General features: G+C 50.7%; 5 protein-coding genes across 5 annotated transcripts; 3 read left to right on the forward strand and 2 right to left on the reverse strand.

The window, feature by feature from the left end:
• Window positions 1-322: 322 nt before the first annotated feature.
• Window positions 323-2001, forward strand: VFPPC_09509 (glycerol kinase 2; the record flags this gene model as incomplete). Its single annotated transcript, XM_018288032.1, has 3 exons — window positions 323-462; window positions 528-1686; window positions 1762-2001. The coding sequence occupies 3 exons, from the start codon at window positions 323-325 to the stop codon at window positions 1999-2001; spliced, it is 1539 nt and encodes a 512-aa protein (XP_018139409.1).
• A 1729-nt stretch (window positions 2002-3730) lies between these two features.
• Window positions 3731-6179, forward strand: VFPPC_09508 (C6 transcription factor; the record flags this gene model as incomplete). Its single annotated transcript, XM_018288031.1, has 3 exons — window positions 3731-3888; window positions 3971-5845; window positions 5915-6179. 3 exons carry the CDS (start codon window positions 3731-3733, stop codon window positions 6177-6179), a joined length of 2298 nt encoding a protein of 765 aa, XP_018139408.1.
• A 972-nt stretch (window positions 6180-7151) lies between these two features.
• VFPPC_09507 (acyl-CoA dehydrogenase family protein) lies at window positions 7152-8889 on the forward strand (the record flags this gene model as incomplete). Its single annotated transcript, XM_018288030.1, has 4 exons — window positions 7152-7973; window positions 8037-8313; window positions 8381-8489; window positions 8553-8889. 4 exons carry the CDS (start codon window positions 7152-7154, stop codon window positions 8887-8889), a joined length of 1545 nt encoding a protein of 514 aa, XP_018139407.1.
• Window positions 8890-10240: 1351 nt separating this feature from the next.
• VFPPC_09506 (cellular nucleic acid-binding protein) lies at window positions 10241-11291 on the reverse strand (the record flags this gene model as incomplete). Its single annotated transcript, XM_018288029.1, has 8 exons — window positions 10241-10386; window positions 10453-10591; window positions 10661-10791; window positions 10846-10860; window positions 10913-10926; window positions 10984-11018; window positions 11084-11103; window positions 11243-11291. The coding sequence occupies 8 exons, from the start codon at window positions 11289-11291 to the stop codon at window positions 10241-10243; spliced, it is 549 nt and encodes a 182-aa protein (XP_018139406.1).
• A 353-nt stretch (window positions 11292-11644) lies between these two features.
• On the reverse strand, window positions 11645-12002 carry VFPPC_16546 (hypothetical protein; the record flags this gene model as incomplete). The annotated part of the gene is made up of 2 exons (XM_018294299.1): window positions 11645-11926; window positions 11976-12002. 2 exons carry the CDS (start codon window positions 12000-12002, stop codon window positions 11645-11647), a joined length of 309 nt encoding a protein of 102 aa, XP_018139405.1.
• Window positions 12003-12264: the final 262 nt, after the last annotated feature.

Below are 12264 nucleotides of genomic sequence, written 5' to 3' on the forward strand. Positions count from 1 at the left end.
GTTGAACCACCTTCGCGAGAGTATTTACTGTCTCGACTTGCACATCCTCAAGACATTTTTTTCGTCCCTCTCTTCTCGTCTTATCTTCCATCCCTCAAACCCCAGCCCGCTTCTTCGATACCCCCAGATCCCACTTCCCCGCGTCACATTCTGAGCTTTGAGCTCCCCGCATTATATTCAACCGTAGCATTGCAGCTTGCGGGACTCATTCTGTGTTTGGTTATTGCCTCGAACTGCTGCCAGCTTTGCTTGCTTTAGCTTTTGAATGCTCTCTTCCTTTATTCCCCAAGCATTTCGCAAATCCAAGGACACATCCACAACCATGTCTCCCAGCACCTCCACAACCTTCATTGGTGCCATTGACCAGGGCACCACCAGCACCCGATTCCTCATCTTCAACAAGAGTGGTGAAGTTGTAGCGCTTCACCAGATCGAGTTCAAGCAGATTTATCCTAACCCTGGGTAAGCTCTAATCGCCTCCTAACATATATCTACCCATTGACTAACATACATACGCCCTTCCACAGCTGGCACGAGCACGACCCCGAAGAGCTCATCTCCTCTGTTGAGCACTGCATCGATGGAGCCGTCAAGAAGTTTGAGACTCAGGGCCATTCCCGTGACCAGATCGTAGCCGTCGGTATTACCAACCAGCGTGAGACCACCGTAGTGTGGGACAAGACCACTGGAAAGGCCTTGTATAACGCCATTGTTTGGACCGATACACGAAACGTTGAGATTGTTCGCCGTCTCAAGACCCGCATCGGATCTGGAGAGCTCACAGACCGCTGTGGTCTTCCTCTTTCCACGTACTCGTCTGTCGGAAGACTTCTGTGGCTTCTAGAAAATGTTCCCGAGGTCAAGGATACCTATGAAAAAGGTAACCTGGCATTTGGTACTGTCGACTCTTGGCTGGCGTACAAGCTGAACGGTGGCACCGCTCGCAACGTTCACGTATCCGATCCTTCCAATGCCTCACGAACCATGTTCATGAACATTCACACTCTTGAATATGATGCCGAGCTCATTGATTGGTTCCGAATCGACCGCAAGAAGGTCGCCTTGCCCAAGATTGTGCGCTCCGCCGATGCGGAAGCTTATGGCTCGCTTGCTACCACCAGCCTGAAGGGCATCAAGATCATGGGATGCCTTGGCGACCAGTCTGCCGCTTTGGTTGGTCAAAAGGGCTTCAAGCCTGGTCTGGCCAAGAACACTTACGGCACCGGCTGCTTCTTGCTCTACAACGTTGGTGAGAAGCCCGTCATCTCCACTCATGGACTTCTGTCGACTGTGGCTTTCGATTTTGGAGAGGGCAAGACCATGTATGCCCTCGAGGGCAGCATTGCGGTTGCTGGCTCTAGTGTCAAGTTCCTTGTGGACAACTTTGGCTTCATTGAATCGTCGTCCAAGTTGAGCGCTCTGGCTGAGACCGTTGAAGACAATGGTGGCTGCACTTTCGTCACCGCCTTCAGTGGCCTTTTCGCTCCTTACTGGATCGATGATGCCAGAGGCACCATTTTCGGCATCACTGCCTATACCCAGCGTGGGCACATTGCCCGCGCCACTCTTGAGGCTACCTGCTTCCAGACCAAGGCTATTCTCGATGCCATGGCCAAGGACAGTGGCAAGAAGCTCTCTGAGCTTGCTGTCGATGGCGGCATGTGCAATGCTGACCTTATCATGCAGGTGAGTTTACCTTGACGCATATGCATTCGCTCCCAAGAAGAAGAAGAAGAAATGCTAACATATGTCTCCCTTTAGACGCAATCCGACATCATTGGTATTCCCGTCAACCGACCCGCCATGCGTGAGACCACTGCCCTGGGTGCTGCCATTGCTGCCGGTTTTGCCGCTGGCGTTTGGGAGTCCTTTGACGACCTGAAGGATGTCAACACCGAAGGCCAGACCGTTTTCAAGCCCCAGATTACAGCCTCAGATGCGAACAAGAGATTTGAGCGCTGGGAGAAGGCCGTTCAGATGAGCAAGGGCTGGTCCACCTAAAGTGCATCAGCCTGGAAACAATTACTATGATTCAATGTATATAGCAAGCTTTTTTTCACGACCAAAGCCTTGTCACAGATGTCGTTGTGGCATGTCTGATTACCAAGGACATCAGAGACGGCGCTTGTATGATAGAGAATATATGATGATATGATGCAGAATGTCATCGAAGAGCTTGGCGACTTGTGGTCCCGATTGATTTGTGACTTTATTCTGTCTGCACCGTGCCGTTTAATTGTCGTATGTGGTGTAGTCTCTCACGAATGCTTTGCTGCCAACATAATCGCCATCTCACCATTCTGTACTACTGCACAGCAGCAATGGCCGAATTGTCGGTCGAGTTGATGGTATATTTCGTAAGTCATAGCCGTGTCAACTAATGTTCCCTTTCCATCGGCTCCGGTCTCCCCGGCAAGACCAAGTCCTCAAGTGCTGTGCCTCATACTGTGTGCCCCAAATACCACTCCCCCGCGCCATGCATTCTGCCATGGATGCTGATTCATGTCGCAGCTTGTCGAGCAACAACGGTCAGGATACCTAGTCGCCTTTGCCTCAATTGGCCAAATTTGACTGGGAGGGACTCATCTCGTCATTGGGAACAGACTTAGGTCTCTCACCCGCATACACTAAAGTCCTGTGTGCAGCCAATGTGAAGGTCGGGGAAGGCGAGAAGGCCCTGGATAGCTTCAACGCCATGGGTATGGGAACGCCGGGGAAGCAAGGCCTGTGCTTTAGTGGCTTCTGTAGAAACGTTCTAGAGAGCTTCTCTGGACCAGCCTCTCGAAATTAGCGTCCAACAGCAGCCTGTTTCCTGCTGCTCAGGCAGTTGGTGTGGCTCAACAACGGCGTAAGCTGCCCAAAGCAGGCGATCATCACAGCACAGGAGTGGAGAAGTCGTGGCACCACCCGCCGAAGATGATTTTGATGAAGACTGGCACCAGGCTGGGATGACATGGACCAGTGCCCATTGACCCTTTCCCACACCAATTCTGGCTGGCGCCACATTCGTGTGAGGAGACTGGAATGCAAAAGCCTCACTCACTGTTCGCCATCCACGTTTTTGGGTGTCTGCCGCCGGCTGAAGACTCTTTCTCTCTCCCGCCAACCTGAAGCATCTGGCTGTCGGACTGGACGAGTGTCTGATCTCTTTGATTGATTGTCTATCCGTTTTCCGTGTGGCGGTTTTTTGGTCGTTTTATGCTTCTTTTCTTGTCAGGGACGCATTCAAAGTGGGAACAGCGTGTTTTGCCTTCTTACTTGGTGTCGGCCGAGCGGACCGAGCAAAACTGGACATCAACGTCGCAGGACTACTTGTCTACTCTCAAGTCTAGCAGACCGGACATTGTGTTTCTGGTCACTCGTCAGCTTGACGTTGGCGCTGAGACTAAGTCAAGTTACTTACTGCAACCACCGCATGGTCCGACAGCACCACCAGACTGGAACTGGAACTGGAACTGGAACTGGACCTCGATTTGGGCCTGGCTGTTCGCCTCATCGGAGACCACACCTCGCCAGCATCATTATTGGGTCCTCTGTTCTTTGGCTCCCTTGATTCTGCTCCCTGAGTCCCATTCTTCATCTTGTCAACCTCGGGTTTTTAATACCAAGACACTGCCCCATCAAAAGATAAGCTGCTCCGCCTTTCGCGCATTGAAAACACTCTTATCACTTGTTGTCTTTGCTCTCGCAACCCAAAATCAATTGTGGAGTTTCTAGGTCATGGGTTGAGATGGCAGACACAAACGCAGTCCCGGTGTCCACGGCCGAGGATGAATCCAACTCGGTCTTCAGTCACGAAGATGGCGGGTCGAGTGGTGAGGACACAACTCAGACAGGACCCGCCGCGTCGGGAAAGAAGAGAAAGAGGGAGAAGTATCAGAAGACGTCGTACGTGAAATCCGCCCTATCCTTCCTTCCTCTCCTTAACTGTTGATTGTTGCATGCAAGACTGACCATGGCCCCTTCTCAGATGCGAGTTATGCAAGGCAAGGAAGGTCAAATGTGACAGGGCCGAGCCTGCATGTTCTTGGTGTGCACGGCATAACCGGACTTGTGTCTATCTGGAGAGACAAAAGCCAGGGAGTCGTATCGGGTTTACCCTTGAGTTGGAGACCAAAGTAAACAGAGTTGACGCTCTCCTCCAGACTCTATGGCGACGAGTTGAGGATCACATCGCGAATGATCACGGAGCACAGTCGCAAACTTTGTCGCCCGCTGTCAGTAACCATGCTTCGGTTCAGCTCGATGGGTTTGGCCAGGAAGCAGTCGGTACCAGACCTCCTGGTGTTTCTAGAGGTACACCAATTCAGCAACCGAGAGCTCCGGCATTTTCAAGTCCTTCATGGCAAGGTGGTGATGGCTCAGAGGGCCTGCAGCAAAGCGCTCCATCAGTAACTTCTGCCCCAGGTCAGTCTTTGTTATCTGGTGGTGCTGAGTCCTTCACGCCTCCGTCAAGATTGAACAATGTTCGCTCCGGATCAACATCGCTTTCGGGAGGAACGGATTTACCCCCCCAGGACATGATTTATACTCTCGTTGATCTGTACTTCAAGCATTGCAATACCTGGTGCCCGATTCTCGATCGCAAAACCACATTTGGTATATTCTTTGGCTCTACTTCTTTAAATGAAGTCGATCGGATCTTGCTACATGCGATTGTGGCAACCACGTTACGCTTCCTCAAAGATACCCGGTTGTCACCGGAAATGCGATCCCACTATCATGCCGTGTCGAAACACAAGGTCATGATTTACGCCATGGAACATGTCAGCATCGAAGCCCAAAGGGCATTGGTCATCCTTGCTTTGGATGAGCTTGGGACATCAAACGGCCCTCGAGGTTGGAATCTACTGTCTATACTGGTGCAGAATGTACGACAACTGGATCTTTGTGAAGAGAACAAAATGTATCTGTCTGCAGATGCGAGCGAAACTCCAAGCACCGGATCCATTCGGAGAGTTGTTGTGCCTCGGCCAGACTCTTGGATAGAGGATGAGGGTCGCAGGCGACTATGCTGGATGGTTTACCTTCTCGATCGATACGCAACAATCGCCACGACGACTTTCGACTTCATGCTAGAGGATTCGAAGATGAAGCGTGTCCTGCCTTGCTCGTATGACTTGTTTTCTAGGAATGTCCCTGTGGAAACGGGGTCTCTAAACACGAATACAGATCAGCAAGGTTGGACTGGATACACTGTCGACAAGCCAGAGAATCTGGGCAGCTTTTCTTATCACTGCGAGGTGCTCGGCATTCTCAGCAAGGTCCATGACTTTTTGAAGCGGCCAGTCGATGTCACGTCGTCAGCTGAAATGACTACATGGCGAAACACGTACCGATCACTAGATTCCGCCCTGGATAGCTGGTTACAGAGCTTGCCAAGCGAATACAGTAGAATCTCAGCATTGTGTCACTCAGATCCAGCCAGCCGAGTAGCCAACTGGTTCATGCTGCATAGTGCGTACGTCACTGCCGTCGTTCGCTTGCATTCGTCTGCTGCCTACCCGACAGTTCGATCCCACATATTCGTACCGTCACATTATGCTATGCAGAGGTGCCTATCAGCGGTACAGAGTTTGAGGGATATCACGCAGGACGTATTCGAGGCTAATGGTTTGGACTTGGTCGGCCCGCCGTTTGCGTTCTCTCTTTGGATCGCAGCTCGACTGCTCATCGTTCATGCTGCAATGGTGGGCTGTCCAGTAGATCCCAAAATTAATTTTTTTATCGACATCCTGGGATATGTTGGCCAGTATTGGGAGGTCGCTAACAATTACGCAAGAATACTTGCAAGAATTGTCCAAAGGGAACGGCAGGGAGAAGCAAGCTTTGGCGCTATGAGAAAGTTAGTAGTTTGACTATCTCAGAAGACATCCCTCAAAGAACGAAGAGTACTGACACATATTCAAACTAGGAGCGCTCATGAATTGGTAAACCTGACATCCGCAACACGCCAAAGGGGCTTGGATGAGACGGCATCTCACTCCGTGTCACTCCACGACCTCGACAGCATCGATGTCTTCGACTTCTTTAACTATCCGAAAATCCCCAACATGCCGTCCACTAGCCAGAACGGCCAAACGGGCATCTACCACTTACAGGGATTGGTGAACATGGGAAGTGATCAGTCAAGAGACGGAGCAGCCCCGGACCCCGAGTCCGACTGGCTGGGGTACTGATCGAAGGGTGCGGGAAGTGCAGTGGTAGCCGATGTTTTCGACGGCTAAGATGGTACGTGCAGAATTGGCGCATACGAAACTTTTTGGTGGGTGTACGAATGGAACTGGTCATTTCATGAGCAACTTCACAGCGGTCGTTTGCACTGTACTTTTATTACCTTTTTATGCGCAAAGGACGCCTGGAAACAAATCTTATACCCCTGAATATACCTTGCGCTGGACTCGCCGAAGCGCTAGTTTTTGTCGACCTTAGATTTAATGTATTATATATCTTGGACGCAAAAACTCCAACCCTGATTCGAAATCTACATACTTTTTGTCTCGTTTTTTGGCCGCTGCACAACGTTTTGTCGCAGCAGAAATGCGAAATATCACATCAAACCTGGCATGTGAAATGGCTATCCATGGCGGCGCAACCGAGCTGTGAACAGCGGAAGGCATCCCCCACGTAATCACTTTACACATTCACAGTTCCCTTGGCTATACAGATTCACTGGTCTCGGGGCTTTTATATATAACCATGCGATCGCCCCGTCGTAGAGTTGGATAGTTTTTCCCTTTGTAACAACACACAAGGTGTTCCTCACATTCCATTCCACAGAAGACACACACACATTCTCCCCCGTCCCCAATTCCCGCCTCCACGATCACCTTCCCAACGCCGTCATGCATCCGTCCAATCAGAGCTCGCCTAATTCGCAGCATTACCGACATCTCGTCTCCACCGCAGACCGAGGTAAGAGCTCGAAACATTACCGGCGGGTGAGCTTAACTTTTTGCCAGGAGCTTCTTTCAGCTCTTCAAATGCTTCAGAGAGTCCCTTTGCCATCAACGAATCGTTGAAGGAAGCACATCGCCTTGCCCTCCATCAGAGCGTCTCTGAGATCCTCTGCATCTCATAGCAGCTTATCTTCATTCTTCTGCCCATAACAGACAAGCATCTTGAACGAATCGTTCGACTTGGTGATCACCATGGCGCCACCAGCTAAAACCTTCACTCGTGAAGAGGTGCGAGAGCACACCACCGAGGATTCGTTATGGTGCATCATTGACAGCATCGTTTATGATCTCAGCGAGTTCATCATGGCCCACCCTGGAGGCGAGAGCGTCCTGCAGCAGGTCGCTGGCCAGGATGCCACAACCGCCTTCTACAACCTCCACCGTCAAGAAGTCTTGACCAAGTATGCCGACCTTGCAATTGGTACTATCAAGGACGAGAAGCCCCAGGTTATTGTCCCCAAGCCCGGTGACCTCAGTCCTGTTCCCTATGCCGAACCGCTCTGGTTGGTCGAACACTTCAAGAATCCATACTACAATGACTCTCACCGTCGCCTGCAGAAAGCTCTGCGTGAGTTCACTGACAAGCACCTGATTCCTGAGGCACAGGAATGTGAGTCCACTGGGCGTGCTATCAGTCAGGATATGATCGATCTCATGAGCAAGAAGGGAATCCTCCACATGAGACTCGGCCCTGGTAAGCATCTGCACGGCGTCAACTTGATGGACGGCGCGGTCAAGGGAGAGGAATTCGACTACTTCCACGACATGATCGTTGCTCAAGAGTTTGCCAGAACCATGACCCGTGGCTTCCAGGACGGCAACATGGCTGGTATGACTATTGGTCTGACTGCCGTGCTCAACTTCGCCAAGAATGAGGCGTGGAAGAAGAACATTGCCGACCAAGTCTTTAGCGGCAAGAAGAAGCTCTGCTTGGCTATCACAGAAGCCTTTGCTGGTTCTGATGTTGCTGGTCTCAGAACAACTGCTCAAAAGACACCTGATGGCAAGCACTATGTATGTTTTGTCTACCCTCGGTTGTGATGCGGGAAGCATTGCATCAGCTAACCTATGTTTTAGATTGTCAATGGCACAAAGAAGTGGATCACCAACGGTACCTTCTGCGATTACTTCGTTACCGGCGTTCGTACGGACAAGGGTCTCAGCGTGGTCCTGATTGAGAGAGGTGAGGGTGTTGAAACCAAGCCCATCAAGACGTCGTACTCTCCGACCGCCGGAACCAGCTACGTCACCTTTGATAACGTCAAGGTCCCCGTCGAGAACCTCTTGGGTGAGGAAAACAAGGGCATCCACGTCATTCTCAGTAACTTCAACCACGAGCGGTGGACCATGGTTTGTAAGTCTACCCTGATGCTAGGGTGCCATATCAACAACACCAACACATAACTCTAACCGCTGAACAGGTGGCTCTATCCGAAACTCCCGCATGATTGTCGAAGAGTGTCTCAAGTGGGCCAACCAGCGTCTCGTCTTCGGCAAGCGTCTCATTGACCAACCCGTCATCCGTCAGAAGTAAGCATCTGTCAACTCGCTCCTCTATTCACTCCCCATCTAACGAAGTTTCCCTTCCATCAGGCTCGCCAAAATGATTGCCCTTGTCGAAGCCAACCACTCATGGATGGAGACAATCACCTACCAAATGTGCAACATGCCATACAAGCTGCAAGCCCAACATCTCGCCGGCCCCATCGGTCTCCTCAAGATGAGCACCACTCGTGCCGCTCATGAAATCGCCGACGAAGCTGTCCAGATCTGGGGTGGCCGTGGCCTAACACAGACTGGCATGGGCAAACACATCGAAATGTTCCATCGAACCTATAAATTTGATTCTATACTGGGTGGGGCCGAAGAGATTTTAGGCGATTTAGGCGTCAGACAGGCTGTAAAGAACTTCCCCAAGGCCATGCTATAGGGTAGGGTATTTTTGGGCATATTTTGGTGTTTTATAAGTTGTATAAATACAAAGATTGAATTCCTGAAAGCGGGCTCTGTTCAAGCGATAAATGGACCCCTCTCGACTTGACCAGCGTCTTCAGACGCAATCCTCCATCCCACGCGATTGGGCCGCTGCGACTTTGTAGCATTTGCCTCTGAAGTCACCTTGAATGCGACAACTACGACAGCAGGGCTCGTTGTATGTATGGCGATTTTCGCGACATAAACTATTGCGTTGTTGCAAGCATCGCTGCTACTCTCAGAATCGATCATTCTACTTCCAAAGCGAGCGATCTCGATACGAACGCCAAACCAGCAGGCAGACAGCAAAAAGATAGGAATTACACGTTTGTCGCCCGTCAGTCTCCATTGTCGCATTTGGGCAAAGGTCAAAATATAGGCTGCTTTGCACAGATTACTTGCAGAGCAGGAATCATGGTCATGGACACGAGTACATTTCGCCCGCTGTCGCCGTCTTCTGGTCAGATTGCAGCTACAAGACACTTTCCAAGCTACCTACGACGGTACAACACTCTGGCATGCTGGAATGTGAGTGCTTCTGACATGCGAAGTCTTGCTGGACTCTGACACAACGTGACTTGGGATTACATCTAGACTGTCCAGGCACAGCAAACACCATTGCTCTTTGTTCAAGCGCACATTGTAGTCAACGCAGGTCATCTTATTCTCACTATCAACTCATCAAGCTTCCGATCTGTCTTCTCTCCCACTCTATCCTTCGTCAGGAAGGACTTGTGAGGGACTGCCTTCAAGTCGCTCAAAGCCGAGCTACCTCAAAAGCCATTCCTCAGGACTGATGCTCATCCCTTCGTCAATACCATTTTCTGTCTCGACACATCTTGAGGTGAGACCAGCTCTTGCAAAGCAGATAGGCCGGAGGAAAAAGAGAAATTTCAACCTTCAGATACCAAATTGGATAATTCCCGAAAAGCCACCATTCGAAATGCCAGGTCCGCAATTAAATTGTCCATTGTTCGTTTTCTTCATCCTTTAAAGGGTAACTAACACCCGAGGTCGAACAAAACTCGACCCCACCGGAATCTGGTCTCGTGGATATCATATGATGCGAGGGGAAATCACTTTTCCTGTTTGCCTGGATTGCCATCTTTCTGTTATAGAAACAAATGAAACCGAGAAGACAAAAGAGACAAACGTTTTTTTAGCATAAAAGTTTGAGAAAGTCAAACACAAAATCAGAACACGTATTTTCGTCGTGGGTATCATGGAGCTGCCACGCCAACTTCCTCTCTGATCATCTAAGAATCGAGAGAACCTCTGGGCCACCAAGTTTTGGTGTTTCGACCATCCTAGTTAGGGCAAGCAGACTGGACGTGTCCGGCCTGCTGGCACTTGTAGCAGATCTTCTCGCCACCAGTCGATTCCTTGGGGCAGTCACGAGAGTAGTGGCCAGACTCGCCGCAGTTGTAGCACTTCATGCCATTGACGCACTCCCCTGTATAGCGCGTTAGTCCGAGACCAAGAGACAATATTAATGGAGGCGCGAAAGTCGCCCACTTACGGGACATGTGGCCGTAACCGCCGCAAGAGTAGCAAGTCTTGCCAGCACCGCCGCCGCCGCCATAGCCGCCGCCAAAGGAGCCGCCGTAAGAACCACCGGCCTTGGAGCAGTTGCGGGCAATGTGGCCAATTTCACCGCACTGAATTCATTAGCAAGAGCCTTTACCCGCCTGATTTTGGTCTGAGTGTTGAATGAATGTTCGCCTTACCTTGTAGCATTCCGTGGACTGGCCACCGGGGCCGCCAGCACCACCAAGAGGGCACTCACGAGAAAGGTGGCCGGGTTGTCCACACTTGTAGCATGACTTGTTCTCCTTCATGGGTTCAGTGCAGTCGCGGCCTATCAAAGTAAGCATTTATAGAGCAAGGAGGTTTCGAAAGTCCTGCCACTCACTCATGTGTCCCTCGCCTAAGCTCCAATTAGTATATTTGGGATTAAAATGACAGCATGGAAGTCATACCTCCGCAGTTGTAGCTACGATGCAATGTCAGTGACTGCGATTCATTCAAAAATGGTCTCGTATTTTCTTACCACTTAGCAGGGCCTTTGGAAGGGCAGTCGCGGGCCTATGACCGGGGTGTCAATTCCCGAGGGCAGGTGAGTCTGACTGAAATCAATGAGCGTGTCATACCTGGTGTCCAGTATTGCCACCTATACCCCACGGTGTTAGCCATGATCGTTTCAGCATGTTTGGGAAAGTTGGCAACGATGGATGCGAAATCTTGTGGAGCGGTGCTGTCCACACAACGACCGCGCCCAAAGGATGTTGTGGAGGAGATTTGAGACTCACAAGAGTAGCAGGCTCCGCGAGTAGCACCGGTATTAGGAGTGAAATCCATTTTTTGGGCGTTGGAATGAACTGGTAGAATTTTCTAATTCAGGATCTGGTACTCAACCGTCAGCGACCACCTTATTGTGGGCAAGTGAGTCGGAATCTCAAAATTCAAAATTTGTGAAGCTGTGGTGCGACGACCATCTGGGCAGACAGCATCGTGGCGACCCGGTGTATTCTTCCACCAAGCAGCTAAACGGCTAGCTCAACGGCGTGCAAAGATTGAGTTGGATAAGACATACCGTTTGAAAGGTAATATTGGGTGCAATTGGCGAAAGCACGTCAATTGATGGTCGATATATCGATATGTAAAATGCAACTCGAAGGTGGTGAGGACGAAAATGGGAAAAGTTTTTGGCGTTAACGGTGGTTTAGCGGGGCTCGGTTTTTTACCGTGCCAGACAACAGAGCAAACGGATTGACCAAGTTTCGTCCAAGATTCTCTGGGGCGGCTGCTGACTGGACTGGGCTGGACTGGGCTGACGGGGAACTGGAGTCAAGAGGTCGAGTGACAGAGAGAACAGCGTGGAGACACGAACTCCGAGTGGCTAGAACAAGTCGCCGCAAGCCAAGCTGGTTGATGATTGAGTGGCGTTTGGTGCTAAAGCGGGGCGAGACTGCGGTTTTGGTTTTGGTGATCGGCTTGTCCACCTAAGTGTTAGAAGATGAAGAGACTTCAGGGAGATCACGCGACGCACAAGGTGATTGTCGTAGTCATGGGGAATTATCGAGGCGGATGGTGTTGGATGAAGAAGAGTTCCGTCACATGCGTGGTCGAGATTTCTCCTGATAAATTACCCCAGATTGGAAATCGTGGTGCTGGCCGCCAACTGGCAACAGCTGCTGGCATCTTTAGGGCAGCTGTCAAACAGCAGACATGTAGCAGGGTCCTTGCCACAATTGTCATTGTCCCCACTTATCTAGTGCTGGCTGGGAAAAGATACTCGCCAGCCCAATGCACTACACACCACAATCAACGC

The sequence above is a fragment of the Pochonia chlamydosporia genome, chromosome 7 (assembly GCF_001653235.2).
Source record: "Pochonia chlamydosporia 170 chromosome 7, whole genome shotgun sequence".
NCBI lineage: Eukaryota > Fungi > Ascomycota > Sordariomycetes > Hypocreales > Clavicipitaceae > Pochonia > Pochonia chlamydosporia.